This window comes from Centruroides vittatus, unplaced genomic scaffold, assembly GCF_030686945.1.
Source record: "Centruroides vittatus isolate TY-2023 unplaced genomic scaffold, ASM3068694v2 contig_439, whole genome shotgun sequence".
NCBI lineage: Eukaryota > Metazoa > Arthropoda > Arachnida > Scorpiones > Buthidae > Centruroides > Centruroides vittatus.
Window position 1 is genome coordinate 2,680,355 of NW_027122239.1, and position 21,267 is coordinate 2,701,621.

Sequence of the window (21,267 nt, forward strand, 5' to 3'; positions counted from 1 at the left end):
AACATTTCCAGGCATTGAACAATCCAACTGAATATTTTCCCTTTATTGCTCTAGTACATGGATGGTAAACTTATGACACGTGTTTCCAAAGTAGTATGTTTTGAGAATTCTTCAATATATAACTTCATTTACTTTTTACTTTATAAAGTATGTGTTCTATTTGGTTTATCATCATTCTTTTCTCAAACAAGACTTTTATATTTATTTTAATTAATATACTGTACATTCAAACTTTTTTAAAAAATATGTGCATCTCAAAGATTTAAATATGCCTACTTTTGTAAGTAGACTTAAAAGTGTTCATCTCAGCTTCTAGTATATTCTTAGATTTGACTAATACTAGTATTAGTATTAGAAATACTAGAATATCCTAAATGGTTATTCTAACTGTAGATAAATGAGAAGAATCAAAAGTAATGTTTCTATCAAGTGCCACCCAAACAAGGACTATGATAATTTGTCTGGTTCTAATAACTCAGGAGTATTGTGCAAATCACTCTTTAAAATGTTTTTTAAAGTAACTGTATAATAATTTTCCTAGCATAAGCCACATTCAGTAATATGGAATTCTTGCTAAGTCCAGTTCTGCTGTGATATTGAACTCACTTCTAATTCCCAACTGCCCATTTCTAGACTGGCAAAACATAGCTTTGGATACATTGATACCATAAAACACCAACAAACCAACCCACTTCTAGAATTATTAGTTCAGGCAGCATACAGTATATTCCAAAAGAAGCCTTCCAACAATGGCAGGACCAATGTGGCAAGTTTGTGTGTGCGTGTATGTTTACATATATATACATGCTGAAGGGTCTTATTTTGAAGGAGATTAGATAAGAGTTTCCATATGTCCTACCATTACAGTGCTATACCACAATTCTGGAAACTTTTTGATTTCCATGTACAGTACATTTATATGTAAATTTAATTTTTTATAACAATGATTATTCATTCACACAAAGGTTAATTTTATCATTTTTATCTCCCACTATTTTAAACACTGCTTGGCTAATTTGCTGACTCAGGATACCATTCAAAGATAGAACAATTCTTTGCCATGCCCTTCCAACCAATTAGATTTTTTAGCATTCTGCATTACTGAACATAGGCGAATTATATTGTTATATATTCATTTAGCAATAAAATTTTTATTTTATTAAAGAAAAATAAACTTTTTTCCCCATGTATTAAGAAAATAAACCTTAATTAATTCTTTGAAGTTTTAAAATAGGCTAATACATACAGAGCTCATAATCTCTTCTTTAAAGTTTGTATTGAACAAAGTATAAAAAAATAAAAAAGTTCCTAAAACTTCTTATTAAAAAAACAACTTTTAGATTATATCTGTTATAAGAAATTGTGTTTTGTCGGCATTATTAGAAAGGAAAGAATATTTTTCAGGAAGAACTAAAGTTTTAGCCAACAAAACTTTTACACAGATTTATCAGTATTTGAATACTTTTTCCCTTCCCAAGTAGATAATATTGCATGTTTTACATTCAAATTACCATACTAAATTTCTTCATTGCAGAGTTAGAACCAATATGTAGTTAAGTATTAGAGCATTTCAAATCAGTGAAAAATATATTAACAACTTCATGATGAATTGATGTTAAATACTCTCATTCATTTTTATTATATGAAATATTTTATGTTAATTAGAATAATTTTGATTAAATAATCTTACAATTAAATGGCTGTTAAATTTATTTATTAACAATATATAATAACCTGTACAGAAACTACATGATAGCAGTAGAGACCCTTTGATTTGTGAAGCTCCGGGCAAAAATCATATTTGAGGCCCATTTAGTTCCTCTATAGATATTTGATTGACTTAGAAACATTAAACTATTCAATAGCTTGGAATATTTAAACAAATGTAAAACTGGAGAAATTTCAGCTTGGAATAGGTAGACAATAAAACAATTGCATACTGGTAAAAATTATGGACAAATGCTTTTTCAGACATTTTAAATAATTTGATTAAATATTATTGTTATTTATTGTAATTAACAGAGAGCAGTTTGTTTACAGTCTATTCCAAACTCAATTGGATTGTGTATCTAGATTGTAGTGTTTATATATGAAAAGAACTTTATATTTTATACACAAAAATCAAAAAGTCTTGCCACAGCCAATTTAATATTGAAACGGTAACAAAAGAAGTAATTCTTTTTGAGAAAGATACAGCTTGCATACAGAATATTAAGTTTCCCAAACTTCAAAGGAAAATTTGTAGAGATTTTATATTTGTAAAATAATCATCTATCATAAATTTATTACATAATAGAGTTATTAATATAGTAATTCTTCATTGAATGTAAACTTGTGTAAAATTATCAACTCATTATATTTTTATTTCATTTAATATACAATAGATACTGCTTCTTCACTCCAGTAGAAACCAACCTTCAAAAATTTTAACTTTTCAATGAAAAATTTATTTCATTTTTGTGATAATTGCATGAGATTACCAAATTCAAATGATGTCACTCATCACAATATATGTTGATTTATGCAAGAAATATATAAAATCTTAAAACTTCTTTTTCAAGAAGCAATTTTTTACATATTTTTTCCAAGTGAAGCATAATTTATTCATTTGAATACTCAATATAAAAATATTTACAGATTTATTGATATAGTTAATGATTTGAACATTATATTTTTCTTCATCTTTGCACTAATATCTACATCAACATATATTTTATTCTGTTTTTGAAAATTCAAAACCTATTTAAATGGTTTAAAATTGTTCTAACACAGATATGAGAAACATATTATTCACCTATTTCAATTTGCAATTCTGATATTAAGTACATACCAGGTGTACTGCTGTTTACTAATAGATGGTGTAAGTGAGCGTATTAAGCTACCATGGAGACGCCAGTTTTGACCTGAGTGACAAGAAGCATGAAAATCACCCCAGGAAGGTCGAGGACCATCAATTGCAGGCTCTTTTGGACGAGGACAATACCCAATCGCAAAAAATGCTTACTGAGCAATTGGGTGTTACTCAACCAGCCATTTTCATGCATCTACATGCCACGGGAAAGATTCAAAAGATCAGAAAATGGGTGCCACATGAATTGAATGATATGTTTTGGTGTCGCTCCATCTGCCTATGTGAAATCTTGCTCGCCAGACGAAAAAGAAAGTCATTTCTGCATCGGATTGTAACTGGCGATGAAAAATGCATATATTTTGAGAATCTTAAACACACGAAATCGTGGGTTGATGCAGGAAAACCATCAACATCTTCCCCAAGACCAAATCGCTTCGGACAGAAGACAATGCTGTGCGTTTGGTGGGATCAGCAGGGTATTGTCTACTATGAGCTGTTGAAACCTGGTGAAACTGCCAATGCCCACTGCTACCACCAACAACTGATCAAATTGCACCATGCTCTGCTTGAAAAAAAGCCAGATTATCAGCAAAGACATGACAAGCTGATTTTCCTCCATGACAACACACCATTGCATGCATCAACATTGGTCTGAAACTACTTGGAGACACTCAACTGGGAGGTGATACCCCATCCTGTTTATTTACCAGACCCGGCCCCTTCCAACTATCACCTGTTTTTGTTGATAAGCCATGCACTTGCTGAACGGCTTTTCGATCCTTAAACAGACATCCAAAAATGGCTGGACGAGTGGTTTGCCTCGAAAGAGAAGGAATTTTTTTGGTGTGGTATCCACACATTGCCCAAGAGATGGAAAAAATGTGTTGCTAGTGAGGGAAAGTACTTTGAGTAAATTTGTTTTTGCTTTCTATGAAAAAATGTGTGTTTTTCTGACTAAAAAAACAACGGATTTAAGCTTATACACCTGGTATATAAATAAATAAATATATATATTTATTTGTTTATTTATTTGTAGGCACCCCAAAAGGATCTTTTCTGATGCCCATAAAGCAGACACACAGCTGGGTGATGAAAGACAAGGTTCAACACATCTGGATAGACTGTCCATGGAAATTTTCTGAGATTGTTTACCCAGATTGAATTTCCAGAACCATCTAATGGCCACCTATGCCTGTCTGTTAAGTATATTATTGTCTTTAGGATAAATAGGAATATTCATTTTGTATGTTTTGAAGACATTAATTTTAGTGCTATTAAAGAAATATTTTTAATAAAGAAATGGATAGTTTTTGTAGTCAGTCAACTGGATAACATGAAAATTTATACATAAAATGTATAATCTTTTGCCATCAACATATAGTTGCTTATCATATTGATTGACAGTTCTATTAAATCCTTCACTGTTTAATCTCAAGCAATTTAAATGGAAAACTGACATAAGATATTTTGTGATAGACATTAATTAGTGTTTTTAAATTCAATTTGTATTACCAAGTTTTCATGCATATAACCTACACATGACTATCCTATTGTTTAAAAGCAATTTGAATGGAGTGTGGCTTATGCAAAGATTTTATTTTTGTCCTAGCAATTTTCTATGGGTTATAAATGCATATAACCATTGCAGGCTATATCATGAAAATATGGTAAATACCTGTATGTATGTATAAAATGGAAAATAAATATAATTCCTTTTGATAACATATTTACAGTAGGTCTTTTACAATATTGTAAATATCTTTTTTAAGTCTTGTTTTACATTAGCTAGTTATTATTACTTTTGTTTATATAATGTACCAGGCAATACTTATGTTCATGTATAGGGTTCAATGTTTTCTTAACAAATGAAAGTTGTGTTCACTTATTTCTAATTGCATATAAATGATTTGAATCCAAGAAGCAATGAAATTGACATTATCAAGAAATGAAAATCCATAATTCTATTGCAAAAAATTCCTATTATTAAGATTATATTTTGATGAAATATAAAGCTAATAAGATGGATTCTTGATAACATTATAACAACAACAAAACAAACTGCCAAAGTCAAGGTTACCAAAATAATTGAATTAGAAAATGTTTTGACTTTGATTTTGGTCATCTCCCACTAACAAAATAAATTTTTCACACAATATACATCCAAAAAATGTTTGTAAATTCAAAAATAATTTTATTATGTAATTTTTAAACGCAAAACAATTCTATTAGCTAAAGATGATCTGAATGCTGAAAGATGAAGGCCGAAAACATTTCTAAATATAGACTTTTGGTAGCTTCAACTTTAGCAACTTCTTTTCTTATTACGGTAACATAAACACGTACGGTGGACGTCACGCCAACTATTGTACTTGTGTTTTCTTATTCAATGTCTTTGTGTAAACCAAAAATTTATTAATGAAATCTTATTTCCTCGACTGAAAATTCAGGCTTCCATTTTGAAAGGTAAAGTTATCAATGTGAATTTTCCCTTATTGCTTTTCATTAATTTACAGTTTAATGCAAATATAGATAACATCCAGTATAAATTATGGTTATTTAAATTTTGTCAATGTGCCAATTAAATAATAATTACAATAATATACAAAAATCTGAAAGATGACAACATACCAATCAATAATTTTTCCAGCATTGTTAGTGTATTTATATATTTCAAATTCCAGAATTTCCATAAATTACTTATAATGGTTTATTAATCATGTAGTAAACTATCTGAACTCTTAATCAAACATAACATATTTTCATAATTGTTTCAGGTTAATTAATAATTTATGTTTGCTTTATTTTTTCAAAGAAATTTATCAAATAATAATTATAAAAATTTTTATTCATCTTTTACACTTTAAAAAAAAAATTTTACATTTAAATGTAATTAGTTTTTACCTATAAATTTTTAAATACAGTAGAGCGCCGGAAACTGGAACGATTTTCAGTCGGACTGTGTTGTGCTGAATCGAACGTTTTTGATACTAAATTTACTTCTAAAGTATAATTTTCATGTTTTTTATATTCTTCAATATATTTATTTTGTTTGTACAAAATGCAGAAATAATTTTTAACGATACGATAGCCTCGATTATTATTATAAAAATTTTCGTTAGGCTTAAAATCGACGAAAATTCAACACGAAGCGACACGCAACAGAGAAAAATTTGAACGTCGGACAGGTTAATATATTTTTTCGTACATAATCGGAAATTGGAAAAAATCACTACTTGGAATGACCCCAGTCCCCAATTGGTTCCAGTTATCGACACTCTACTGTAGATGAATTTCTTGCCAACTGTGGGGCAAAAATTGATGCAGATGGCAAAATTATGGTTGCCAAACAAACCATTTGGGCAATAAGGAGTTGAGAGATTTATTGGTAATAAAAATATTAAATTATTATTATAAAATTTTTTGTAAGGTCATAAACCATGGTTTCTAAAGTTTAAAGGTAATTTTAATGAACTTTTGAAACTATTCTAATATTCTTGGAAACTGTATAAACTAATGCACAAGTAAAAATAAATAACAAACATTATTTTTTTACATTTTATTGTAAAATGTTTAAAAAACATACATTATTTTGATGTTGAATTTCACAGAATTTTACTTTTCAATTCTTTCTATTTGGAAGAAGAGAAAAATTATGAAATTTTCAAATGATTTGCAACTATATCACTGTTTAGTGAATGTATACTTGAAATCTTAAAAGTTGTGTCTGAATTTTAATAATAATAATAATAATTTTTAGGACTTATGGAAAAAAAATTAAAGTTTTGGCTTTGAAATACTTTCTATCAAATAATTTCATACTTGGGTTGCTGTTGTGTAATATAATGCAAAAAAAATTAACGAAAATTGTCATGTTTTGTTAAATTAATCATTATGGAGCAACTGTTTATTATTTTGCAAAGCAAGAAACACTGATTTTAATCAGTTTGAACAGGTAAGTATTTTTTACTCTCAGCCAAATTAATCAGCAGAAATTACATGGTAAGAACATCTTGGGATGTTTATATATTTTTTACTCTAACATTAATATAGGTTTATAACTTGTTCATGTTTTTAGAAACATACACGTGAAAGATAAAATCATTAGCTGAGCTTTACAAAATTAGAAAATTTAACATTGTTCATGTTTGTATTAAAAATTTTATTTTTTGTAGCTTCAATTTAGTTATTGCCAATCTAAATTTAAAGATTATACCACAATAAATAAATGTTTGTTAATCACAATGCCGAGCTGCAATTTTTAATCACATTTTTAATTTAATTTAAAATATATGCTCTCCACCTCAAATTCATAGTGGCTCACCCCTGTACATCATACTTTTCCTTTAACAATAGTGTGTTCATGTTGGTCATCAATCTAACATTTTCAGGGAAAAATTTTTGAATTGAAATAACATGACTTCCATTGTGCATTGTAAGTTTGTGTACAGTTAATTGGGGCCTCCTACCTCTACACTTTCATCTATCTAACTCCATTCTCAAAATTAAGGAAAGAAGGACAGATAAGCAAATGACAGTAGGAAATGGGCTGCAATTTGATAAAATTGTAGACCTAACAAAGATAGCTATTTTTAAAGTAAATTGGTTGATTTGGATGACTTGAGTAAAAAAAACCAATCAGACTATATTTATTGTATTATTTAGCATGGAAGAACAAACAATATTGATAAGTAAAAGACTAAAAAATGAATTATCCTTGTTTAATCATATTTATAACTTTCAGAAAGTCCAATAGCACAGGCATGGCCAACATATGGCCCGCTTAATGAATTTACGCGGCCTGTGATTAATCTTTCAATAATTGGTTGAATGGATTTGCGATAATTCAATTTTTTTTTTTTTAAATTCCATTGTAGAAATTTACAACTTTTGTACTTGTCTGTATGATAGTGCCAGATAAAAAAAATGATAAAATATTAATATTTATCATAAAATAATGTAAATTTAAGACAGTAATTCAAGATATACAGGTGATATTCAATTTAATTTAGTAATTTGCGTGCTTTGCTAGAAATGCAATACTAATATATCTAGACATTTATTTACTTAAATGAATCGGTTTTGTATTTAACATTTTTTAATTTTAATATTTCATTCGGCCCAGGGCAAAAACTGTTGGCCATGCCTGCAGTAGCACGTCAAGGTTTGGTCTCTAGCCTAAGATTCCCAACACACTTACATTCAGAGGATTCAAGAACAGCATTTTAAATTGAGAGAATTCACACAGTCACAATACTGACATACTTGTCTGACTCATTAATAAATTCAGATCTCCTGTCATAGCATCTAATAAAGTTTACTGTGGACTTTAGCATACATATTCTGTCATATGTGGAATGAATGTCATTTTTTAATGACTGGCTTCAAGTCAGTATGCCTTCAAGGTGTTGAATAATATAGCACTTCTGCAGAGCCAGCCTATTCTTTATTTCCTTTTATACCAACATAGCTTGAGACTCAACAGAATTTTAGAGAGAACTTAGTTGTGAAAAGATGTTTATTTCACATTCCGTACTCATTAGCCAAAACTTGTGAGTCAATATCAACTGCGTGGATTTCATCAGCAGTCAAAGACTGATTCTAATAGTTATAAGCTGTGTGTACAAAAATCAAATTCTTGTTACTGTGGTTGATTTCTACAACTTACTCTTTATATACACAATGTGGAGTGGATTCTTTAGGGAATTACTTAGCTAAAGTCAACTGTATGGCAGAAGGTGACCAAGGTGATTCACACTATTAATCCCAGACTGTGTGAGATAATAGTTGTATCCCAATCAATAGTGTTGGTTATAATGTCCATTTTTATATCAAAAGTATAGGTGAACTGTAAATAACCTCTTAACAGTGAGGGACGATTATAATCGTCCAAGGCAATCGTGTGGCAGTGGTGAGGGACGACTATACTCGCTACATTCTTTTGGGGGTATCGCCAAAAACTACCGCGAAAAAGAAATTCACACAAAAAATGAATTATGTAACAATAAAAAAAGACTTCTTTACTAGACAGAACTGTTTACAAAAAGTCTTTTTCTGAAACAGTAATGAGAAAAAATGCTTGTGGGAAATTTTTAAAGTATATTTTCATTTCTTCTCCACAACTAAGTGGGAGCCCCACAACTGACTGTTCCACTGTTGAAAGGTTAAGTTCTGATTCAGATAATGCAGGATATACAAGAAATTTAGGCTGAGATTTCAGTTTAGAGAGAACTGTTTTCTTCTGACTGACAATGGAAATTCAAAGGCATCTAAACATCAATACACAAATGCAATGCTTGATGGTGAACTAGATCTGGTATCCAAAGAGTAGATTCTCATGCAGAACATCCATAATTTAGCATTGAGAGAATAAGAGCTTTGTAAATCCTGAGAATAGAACATTTATTACCTCTGACTTCTTTACCTGAAGAGTAGTTGTTTAATTTTTCATCAAACAAGAATACTCATGAATTTTGCTTCATTGATCATTGGGATTTGTATACCATTTACCTAAATAGGTAAATTTCTGGCAAATTTCAAACATTGATCTTCATGCAAACCAAGTAGACGTGTAAAGTTTTGTCAGTGTTAAAAGTAAAGTCATTATTAGACCATTGATGATTTTGTTTTTTTCAGATGAATTTCATTGAGAGACAACTGCAAACTATATTGATAGACTGACAAGAGAACCAAAAGTTACCTGCACACACAGTCAAACTCAAAATAAAACTCAATTCAGCATCCAATGTCACCCATTTTATCTTTAGGAGATGAAAGTTGTGTTTTTACATCTGAATTTTCCTCTTCCCCCCCCCCCAAAAAAATCCAAATCACCACTCATTAGATCACCATTCAAAATTTTTGAATTTGTTCAGTGGCTTCCTATTAGCTTTTTGAAATCATTAGTAAAGTATTAGATTTACAAGTCTACCTGAATGTTTTGTGTTTATTTTGTGGCAAGTGAAATATTCCCGTGGTGTTTAATATGCATTTATCTAATTTTCCACTGTTTTAACTGTTGTTGCATAAGATTCCTGATTTTGGATGGTTTGAGGAGGTGCTACTCATCTCTGGATCTTGGCAAAACTGATATCATTTGTGAAAGCAATGAGAATATCATCTTTTTTCTTTGTCATACAGGTTATGATCTAGAGTATGAAGAATGAGGTCCTTTACAGTTTACACAGCAAGGAATGGCAGTGCAAGTATCACTGTGTTAACCCTTTCCCTGCCGTTTGCCACGCCCCCTTATTTTGTAAAACGGCCAAGGTCAAAATAGGTAAATCAGGCAATATTACTTTAAAAATTCACCAAAAATTAAATTATTATTTGATTCATATGAAAAAAATCACATATATTCATCAATATAGTTAGTTTTAAATACGACATTTTTCAATAAAGTTCGTTTGAAATATTTATGAGAAAAAAAAAATAATATATGATAATTGACATTCAAACTTAAAAATTTGTTACTTTTTGTCAAAATTAACATTGTCTGGTTACTTTATTCTTATTGTCACTGAGCCAGAATGACGTAGAATATTGTTCTGTACAATTTGATATTACATTTATGCACGTACGTTTATTTGTTGTGAAATTATCGCACATTATATCAAACATTTGTTTGAAATCTGAACTTTATTCTGCTTTCATCTAACATAATTAACTAATATACTTTATTCATTTCATATCAAACAAGACTATATATTTTTGTAATAAACATATGATTACCAATAGCAATAGATGTAACATTTGCTAATATTTTAGATTTAATAAAAATTAAAATTAAAAAAAATATATAAAATATCAGAACTGAAGGTCATAACTTAAATATTTACGATATATTAACATATTATAGCTGAATAAACTTATTATAGCATAAATCAACTTATTATAGTAATATTATTGCATGAATATGCAAAAAATAAAATAATAAGTTATCAGAAAATGAAAAATTAAGAAAAAATAACCGATAATTAAAATTTTTTAAGTCGATAAAACACCACCTGGACAAAAATATGTAGAATGAACGATAAACAAGACGATGCCGTCAAGTGCTGACATCTGTTGTCGATAAATTTTATAAAAATCGATTGTTAACAGGGTAACGATCAATCGGTACCCTGGCCGTTTTGCTAAACGAATAGGGTAACGATAGATCGGTACCCTGGCCGGGAAAGGGTTAAACAATACCATATTTTTGAGCACGAAGAAACGCTATGACAAGAGGTTTTAGATTGCCCACATCTTTGGCACTGGAAGCAATGCACAGGGTTAGGTATGTTGGGATAAACTGAATAATGGATATAACCTACATATATTGATTTGGACAGGGTGGGTTACTTAGTCAAGATCAAGTGTTTAACAAATGGCCAAGCAGGTTCTGTTCCCTGAACACTGAGTTTGGTCATTGGTTTCCGCCTTGCCAGGACGGACTGGCCACATGGAGTTTTCTCCACACATGTAACATCTGAATAGGGGCCAGTTATCCTTAAAATGACCTTCCAGAAGGTGATTTCCCTAGGGGGAATGCCTAAGTGTTGCATTTAATAGGTAGTAGTTTTTCCCCTCATTGAATTCTGGTGTGATGAATAACCAATACTCCTTGTTCTGATGGATTTGAAAGTATGGAGAGTGAGTTACTTTGAACATCACTCCCTTAGATGACTTAAGAGTTGCATATGAGGTAACAACTATTTATATTTTGTCCTCATTGATATCACTTGGTGATTATAGTCTTAGACTGCAAAATAGAAGAAGTTTCCAACTGCAGATAAAAAACTGCAATCTTGTAAACTGTTTTGGTATTTCCGATTGTAGATTGTAACAACATTTGCACTAAGAATGAAGGTACAGATCCTGTATTTTCATTTAGCAGTAGCATGAAGAATAGGATTTGGTTCTAGGATTATTGTATTGAATATTTGATCAACAGGTGGTGCTTTGAGTATTGCTGTTCCATGACTAATAAAAATTCAGCTTCTGGTTCCATCTACCATGAAGTCCACATTACAACTGAAATCATAGACAAATTGTCACACTAACTGAAACAACAGCACATCTTGTCTGACATCAATTGACTCCAAGATCAACAAATTGACTGCAGACAGCATGTTGCCCTCAACTGCAAGGATCCTTCTTTCCATCATAGCAAACATATAAGTGAAAATTTAGATCCCAGCAATGGTAAAGAAGCAATTATAAACCATTCTTAGAAGTTCCCATATAAAGGAATTGATTAAGGTATTCTTTAGTAAATAAGAATTTTGAACAAAATTTCAACTTTAGTTTGTTTATGCAATCTAATGTAAGCAATTTTGAATTTTCTCATCTTCAGAATGCATGTTTTGTTATCAATATGCAGCACATATATATATTTCACACACTATATTATGCAGATAAGTGTGAAATATAAAGTGTTTATATTCACACTACCCCTAAAACTAGTGCATTACTAGGACATCATGCAAGTTTGTCGTATTGCAATAGAATTGAGGTGAAGCCTGAAAGAAAGAAGTGATTTCTGCACATGTTAGGCATAGAAGAGATGATTCTTTCTTGTACCTGACAGACAAGAGCGGTAAAATTTACACTTGCCACCACAAAAGAGGGAATCTTTGTACCTGCCAGCCATGGGAGATACGATCTTTGCACTTGCCGATATGGAGAGACGATCCAAGAACAAAGCAATCGCCATTGATTGCTTTGTTCTTGTGTATTGTTTATTTTTCATGCCTATTTTCCATCAGGCGCACACAATGCTATTTTTATTTTGATCCCTAGGCTTAAATTCCATTAGGTACAATCAGTCACATCAGAGAGCAGAGATATTGTCACTTTAATACCTCATTATATTAAAAACAAAGTCATGGACTCTTATTTTTTACATTTAAATGGATCTTGATTACAATTTTGGATTCCTCATCAAAATTAATGGAAAATGGCAAAGTTAATTCTATAAGCTCAAAGAAGGCATGCTAACAACTGTGGAACATTGTACATCAGAGTCACACAATACTGCTTTGTTGCACACACTCGTACTACAACCTTATATCCCAAAAACGAAGTTGTGAATCGCCATTTTTTATTAAGTTTTTGGATTCCTCATAGCAATTAATGGAAATCAAAATCATTCAAACAGATTTTGAGAATGAACACAATTCTGTAAGCCACATAGAGCATTAGTGAAGCCTTTTCTGTCTCTATAATTTATTTTTAAGTGCAAACAATCGGCTGTGTTTACTAATGATATGGTATCACAATTAAATGTAATACTGCAATGGGCAATAAATGCAATGCATACAATGTAACAATAAGTTTATTCATCGGTAACTATAATTCAGGTTGGCACTATGGGCGCAAAAAAACAAACAAAAATGAAACTATTTGTAGAGCTGCTAGTTTGGAATTTTTATCATGTCCTTGCTTCTTTGAATGTGGTTAACTATTTGCATGTCTGTGAATAACTAATTAATTAATTAATTAATTATAGTATTTTATTAAATACTGTAATTGTATTATCTTGATGTAAATAACTGAATTAATGCCTCATTTGTATTTACAGTACTTCATTGCTTCTGATCTCTCAATTGATTGTATGTTCCTTGGAATCAAGCATAAAATTGCTATTGAGAACTTATCACTCAGGAACACTCCTCATGATGGAAAAAGTGGATTTTTATTTTCTATTTTTTTTATAAAGGATACACATTTTGGGCCAGGTGCCTCTCTTCAGTCCTTATTATGTATAATCATAAAACTAAAAATATAACTAATGGTGACTACTGGAATAACTAATTGTTGAAAACATGGGGTAAAATAAGTAAAACTGTAAAATAAAAATAAAAATTTTTTTGTTAAAATGTAGAAAAAATTGACCAATAAAAGGAGTAAAAACAAAAACTGGTTAAAAGACAAGGTGTAAAGAGTGACATCAAGAGGAGCATTCCTGTGTGATAAATTCTCAATAGCAATTTTATTCTTGGTTCCAAGGAACATACAACCTCAGTACTGTACATAGTGGTATTAAACAGGCTTGTGTGTTGCCTTGGAATCTGAACATCAAAAATGACAGTAATAATACCATCATTTTTTATGTTTGACTTATGATGGAAGTCCCAGAATGGAACTTCATAGTAGTAAGTCAGAGACTACTTGTACTTAGTAATATAGATTCTTCAACATGTACTACTACTGACAATTTTATATTTGACTGTACTTAGTAAAATAGTAATACTAAAAATTTTAATAAATTATTTTATCATTTACACCCTGAAAATAAAAATGGAACAAACATCCTTAACTTCATTAAAAAATAATATGTTCAGACTTACCTGCTAGCTTCAAGTTTCGCCAATGCAACCGGAACAGGATCTCTCCATTCGGGAATGAAAACAATGAAAGATAATGGTTCCTGAGATTCCGAAAGAATTTTCTAACAAAAAAATGATCCAAATTTTATAATTTACTCTGCATAAAAATACGATAATATTTATTAATTTAAAATTGCTAAGGGTTGTTTACTTTTAAAAAAATAATTTGAAAGGAGGTTTATGCCAATTATAAATTCACATCCATCAAACAATGGATTCTCCAATAGGCATAGCAAGTTTGCAAAGATTTTATTTTCATTCTAGCAATTTTCTGTGGGGTACATGTGCCATCACAGTTTATATGTATGAAAATCAGTAAATGAAATAATTTTTCTAAGAATATATATTTTACACAAAATTTGGTAATTAGATTGAAAGGTAATTGTTCCACTTTCAAATATAATACATCAATATAAATTCAGTCCCTTTCAATTATACTTGGTACATGTATCTAAATATCAATGAGTGAGTGAAACTGATATAGCTTAATATGAAACATTTAAGTAGAAGCAGACTTCTTACTAAGAAAAGTAAACTGTCCAGCAGAAAGAGGATGTCTGGTATATTATCAGAAAATGTTGCAGAGTACCAAAGTTCGACACTTATAGAACAAAAATGTAAATACAGTAGAGCGTCGAAAAGTGGAACCAATTGGGGACTGGGGTCCTTCCAGTTAATGATTTGTTCCAGTTTCCGACTTTGTACGAAAAAATACATTAACCTGTCTGATGTTCAAATTTTTCTCCGTTGCGTGTCGCTTCGTGTTGAATTTTTGTCGATTTTAAGCCTAACGAAAATTTTTATAATAATCATCGAGGCTATCGTATCGTTAAAAATTATTTCTGCATTTTGTACAAACAAAATAAATATATTAAAGAATATAAAACACATGAAAATTATACTTTAGAAGTAAATTTAGTATCAAAAACATTCGATTCAGCACGACACAGTCCGACTGAAAATCGTTCCACTTTCCGGCCATTCCACTTCCGACGTTCCACTTATCGACACTCTACTGTAGTCCAATTTTAAGCACCAACTGCCTATTTTGAAAAGATAATTTTTAATTACTAGTTATAATGCAATCAAGTTATTCTTTTTCTCTTACCACCAGTTCTTATTACAATTTTTTTGATACATAGATGTTGGCTTAGTTACAAATTATGCAGAAACTATTGCAAACCATAAAGTGGTAGAAAACAATTTTTGTCCACTGAAGCAGGAGGCAATGAGGGCAGCCAGGAACAAAATCCTTTGTATTATTGTTATCCATAATTAGTAACTTAAAAAATTTTAGCTTTCAGAGGAGTCAATAATTTGTTCATTGCAGATATATTTTAAATAAAAGTACACACAAATCACAATAGATCAAAAAATTGCAACAAGTTGCTCAACTTTCCTGGCACCATCTGATATATTTTATTTTAAAATTTTTAACTATTTTATAAAATGGCAAGAAGCTTAATTTTGAGGGTAGGGATGAGTGTTATAAAAAAAAAAATTATAAATGCTAATAACAAGTAAAATTGTCATTAAGTCCAATCCTACTGGAGATACACACGACCCCATTATCTCCCCAACCCTCGACCTTTAACCACCAAAATTTAATATCACAATACTATATCTGAAAACAAATATGAAGAAATAAAAATTTTATTTAACAACATAAAAAAGTTGATCTACAGAGTTTTTTTTTTTTTGCCAAACAGAAAATAACATCACAATTTTTAATCTCTCTGTTTTATGAGAGGGATAAATAAAGCAAAGGAATAACACTTTCTTTATTTATTCCTCTCTTCAAATGTGAGGAATAATAATACTAATGATGTGGTAAAATAATAATGTTACACATAAAAAAAAAAGTAAACTACACTAAAATTCAAAGGTTCAAACCTATATCGTCTAGCTCAATGGTTCTCAAACTTATTATGCCCAAGGACCCCTTCTCGTAGCAACAATCTGACCACGAACCCCCAAGTCAGTGATTTTCAACCAGTGTGCCAAGAGAGGATTGTATGTGTGCCACAAAAATTTTTGAAAGCACTAAATAAATTATTTTTAAAAAAGCCCAAAGAACTATTAGTGTACTAGTACGTATCAAAATTAAAACCTCTAAAAAACTCGTATAGCCTAATCAATTTAAATTGTTATAATAAATAAATATGTACATAATGTAGTAAAAAATATATATTCATAAGCAAAATTATATAAACTTATGCATAACACTGGGTTATTTCATTTTAAATGAAATTTTCTTTAAATCAAAAATGTATCTATAACTGTGTATATTTAGTTCAAATGATTTTAATGTAAAAATAGTGGACATCGGGCAGGTTTCTAAAGGTAATTATCGTGCCACTTTTAAATGCAAATTACGACTTAATGTTAATTGATTTTCTTATGTAAATGAGAATTATTAATTTAAATAACTATTATTGTAAAGAACAACAATACTATTTTAATTTAATTCAAACTTTGTTAATATATATATATATATATATATATATATAGACAAAAAGAATATGGTGATAAAATGTTTACATGTTTACAAACAACTTTAAATCGTGATTTTTTTCCACCAAAATTTAATTATAGCTTCAAGTGTGCAGTGAGATGCGAGATAAAAAAAAAAGGTTGAAAAACATTGTCCCAAGTGAAATAAATAACTCTACACTACTATATAATAGCAAAATTACAAATTTAACTTTGATACCTAGAATGGTGACAAAAACAAAATATTTTGATATTTAAAGTAATATTTGTTGAAATTACTAGTTAAAGGTTTCCCATTTTTGATAAACTGGTATAATACAGTGAAAACAAAAGAAAATGTATACCGTATTTTACGGACTATAAGACGCACCTTAATTTTTAAGCAATTAAAAAAAAAAAATAGCTGTAAGACACTACAGAGTATAAGACGCACCCGAATTTTGGAGGCAATTTTTCGAAGAAAAAAATGCGTCTTATAGTCTGTAAAATAACGGTAATTTATTTCTAATTGGGTTATAAATTATATTACCAAAATATAAAATTAATAAGGTTTTTATTTTATCTATTGAATTTTGATGAAAATAAATAAATTATTTATATTTTTAGTCACTAAACAGTTAGAATTATAAAATGATTCATACATTGAAAACTATAGATGATTATAAAATAAAATAAAATAAATAATAAAATTGTATAAAGTGAACTATATATTTTAATTAAAAGGCACTTTGTTCTATATTTATATTTAATATAAATGTAATTTTTAATTTTAATTATAACATAAAAATAACTATAACTATTAAGTACTTAAACGATGTGTAAATTTTAAGTAAAACACAATTAACATGTTGTTTTCTATTTTTAATATCGTTTTTTATAATATGAAAACTTTTAATTAACAATGTTTTTGGATAAATAACCTGAGATTTGACCAAAAAAAAAAAATCATACTTTTCCAGCAATAACTTTAATCACATAACGAATGTTTACGTCAGGATGTAAAAATGAATCCAATTTATTTATTACTATTTATTTTTAACTTTCATAATAATGAAAATGGGTCACAATCATTTTACTTTTTATTAAACCATTCAAGGAGCCCTTGGCATTGTCTATGCACCTCCAAATTAATTTTAATTTGCCATGGATCCCATCAGTGGTTTCAAGGACCTCCAGATGTCCGTAGAAACCACTTTGGAAAACATTGGTCTAGCTCCAGAGCCTAGTGTCTTATCAACTTGGCTATTCCTGCTCAATGACAAAACCTTCAAACACTTATAAGCTAAACACTGAATTTTCAAAGACCCATTACTGAGAATGCTTGAGAAGCAGGTTATATTATTGGGACAAGGAGCTGTTTGTGTATAAGACTACATATTCATCAGGTTTTGTTCGAATCAGAAATCCAAACATCTGATCCTCTCCTTGTAAGTGACAGCTTATTATTTTTGCTTTTCAGACACCAAACTGATAAGGATACCAGCACTTGCATTAATAAGTAAGTAAAACTGGTGGCAATAAATAATTTGAAGTTGTGAAAGCAGTTTAAAACTGATGAAGAATGGTAACTGTATTTTTAACCTTTGAATACAGAGAATAATTCTGATTATTAATGTGCATGTTGACTATGTTTATTGTGGAGTAGAAGTAATGATATAAACATTATAATTAAATTTACATGTCTACCTTAGTGGAAACAAGTAAAATGGCAAGGCCATATTTGGGACAAGACTGTCTCGGAGACTCACTACTAAGCGGGATCACTTCGACGCTCACGGCGGGTCTCGTTCTCATTCTGCAATCATCTTTGGTATCGCTGGTTTTGAGTGCGATTGTTCAAACTTCGCCGGCCACAGCCACAACCATGAGGTCTTCCACAATGCATTTTCATTGAAATTAACCTATCAAATGTTGAACTTTCTCTCCGTTGCATGATATCCCATGTTGAATTTTTGTCATTGTGAAAATTTCCCGTTTTTGAAAAAAATAATGGTGGCTATTGTATCGTTTGTGCAAAATAAAAAAATAATTGCAAACGAAATTTATATATATATTATATATATATATATATATGTAAAAAGAAAAAATAATTCTATTTCGGAAGTTAGTTTTAATATAAAATTATAATGACGCGCCATCTAGTTTCAAAAAGTTCCAATGATGAAACAAGATATCTCCGGTCAATCGGTCAAGGTTAGCATGTGAGGAATAACATGGAAACAGGTAAATGGGTTTCTTCAAAGATTCGTTTGTCAAAATTTGATTTCACAATATTCGTATTTCCAACTTACCAACCAGCAACACATGCGCAAATCTCGCATTACTGCCTGTTTGTAGAGAGCGTCGCCATTTTGTATTTTATTGCGTTTCGGTTCTCGGTCCCCCGACTACCTATTAGTCTGGTTTTTTATGCGCGCATGATTTGGACACCTAATACTCTGTGCCAAATTTCAACTCCTGACATGTACTCCTTCATACCTCTACTCTGATAAGACAGCAGGACATACGATTTTATAAACAAGACATAGTCTTGTCAAAAATTATCCAAATGAATTTAAAATAGAAAATTCTAATGCAGACATGAAGAAAAGCAGAAAAAGTTGTGTGTGTACAGTATGCAAATTGCATAAAGTTAAAACAAACTGTAACTAAAACTAAAATCTTTGACAATAAGCAACACAATAGGAGTGGCAACAAACAATTTTAACATTTTTCTATTAATTTTAAATGTTGCTCAAGTGTTCAGGCAGTCATCTGGGACTACATGGGTGGAACACTAATTTATATGGAATTTTCTTTTACACAGTACCTGTTATCGCAATCTCTACATAGATTTACATTACAGGATGGTCTTGTTTAATATTCATCAAATAATCTTTCTAATATATCAAAAAATTGGAAGTTAAGTCACAAAAAAATTATATTAGATTTCTCCCAAGACCTAAAGAGATGTCAATTTTAAAGAGCCATTGATATTTCTAATATTAATAGCTCTTTAAAAAATCTTTCTAATACAGCAGTGTGTTGTGTTGTGGTTTTATTGTCTACCATTTATGATCTATTGATGTTGCAACTATTCTTATTTTCTGTTAGCTATCAAGTTTTTTGCTGTTATATATAGAAACGAACACTGAAATAAATAATAAATAAATGTTTTGAACTCTGTACTACAAAAATGGAATCTATTTCACATCACTTTTCCATTACTGTTTATTATTTTATTGTGTCATTTCCCTAGATGTGCAGTGTTACTCAGGCAGTGTACCAATTAAAATAAACTCTCCACACTGCTTTTTTAAATGTTATATGGTTGATAATAATTTGTATGCCTAAACATTTTTATCTATGTAAAATTAATATCATAAATTAGATTTAGATGCTCTGAACTGTAAAATTATTTTTTTACAAATACTTAATAAAATCAAATATAAAAAAAACTATAGGTTACTTAATAATTTCATTATTTCTAATAATTATTTTTTTAGTTTATTCTTTTTTTTAATGTAAATATAAATAGATTTAAGAACTAAATAAATGAATACTTAGGTTGTAAAAATATTTAAATGTTAATTATTTACTTCAAAATGATCAACAGTCGCTTCCATCAGTTCTTCGGAATATGGAGGATTAGCTTCAAAAGAGCCACTGATTGGATGAAAATTCAAAATTGGACTAAAAAATAAACATTTTATTTTATTAATACACTGGATCAAATTCTCTCATTAAATTAATATTGCATTTATTTCAATTTACCCTCTGGATCCAAAAAAACTATCTGTATCTGGAAATGCAGAACAGTACTGGCGGAAGTAAGAGTTTAAAGGTGATGCAAAACATTCAAAAGTTACACCAAAATGTTTGTTTAAACTTTCTAATACAGATACAGGTAAAGCACCTTGCGTTCCGTGTCCTTCATTGGGAGACGACCCAAAAAACGTCTGAAATAAAATTAGCAAGTTTTAAAATAAGTTATGATATTTATATATGTACTCTGAAACATTTCTTATGCTTCTTACTTGATATCGTTTCAGCATACACCATACTCTAGTAAGAAAATTTTCAAATTTGCGATCATCTGTACAATTCCATCTATACAATTGTTCCTAATGTGAAAAAAGAGAAAAAGATATAGTTGAAATTAATTACTGGTTATTTTTAGTTACTTTTACTTACTAGTTTTTTCATGATAATTTTTTACCCAAATCAATTTATTTAGCCATGCCTCTCCTTGATATCCTCACACTACATGCCATCTATCTGAATGTATAAAAATTTTGGTAAAAAACTGCTTATCACAGGCCCTCAAAAAACTGGAAATTTTCCACCTTGCACCCATTCTCATGAACAATTTTCCCCCTCATAATTGCATGCATTAGACAGCGATTTTCCACCCTGATGCCATTTTTTAATGTTGTCAGTCACGAAGACATCTCAAGATTGCCACAAGAGAGAGTCACGATGTCACACATATTTCTCAACTATGCATGATGTCACGACATCATGGACTCAAGCTGCTACAAACTTGCCTCCATAAAATAACCTAGAACACCACGA

General features: G+C 30.0%; 1 protein-coding gene across 1 annotated transcript in view; it reads right to left on the reverse strand.

Moving 5' to 3' along the window:
* Positions 1–21,267, reverse strand: part of Pcif1 (Phosphorylated CTD-interacting factor 1) — a 67,520-nt gene that overhangs the window by 7,930 nt on the left and 38,323 nt on the right. Inside the window, exons 10-13 of the mRNA XM_067272476.1 lie at positions 20,730–20,816; positions 20,467–20,651; positions 20,292–20,385; positions 14,182–14,282 (exon numbers count right to left, since the gene is read on the reverse strand). Of these exons, the coding sequence (XP_067128577.1) occupies positions 14,182–14,282; positions 20,292–20,385; positions 20,467–20,651; positions 20,730–20,816 (467 nt within the window). The remainder of the gene's footprint in view (positions 1–14,181; positions 14,283–20,291; positions 20,386–20,466; positions 20,652–20,729; positions 20,817–21,267) is intronic.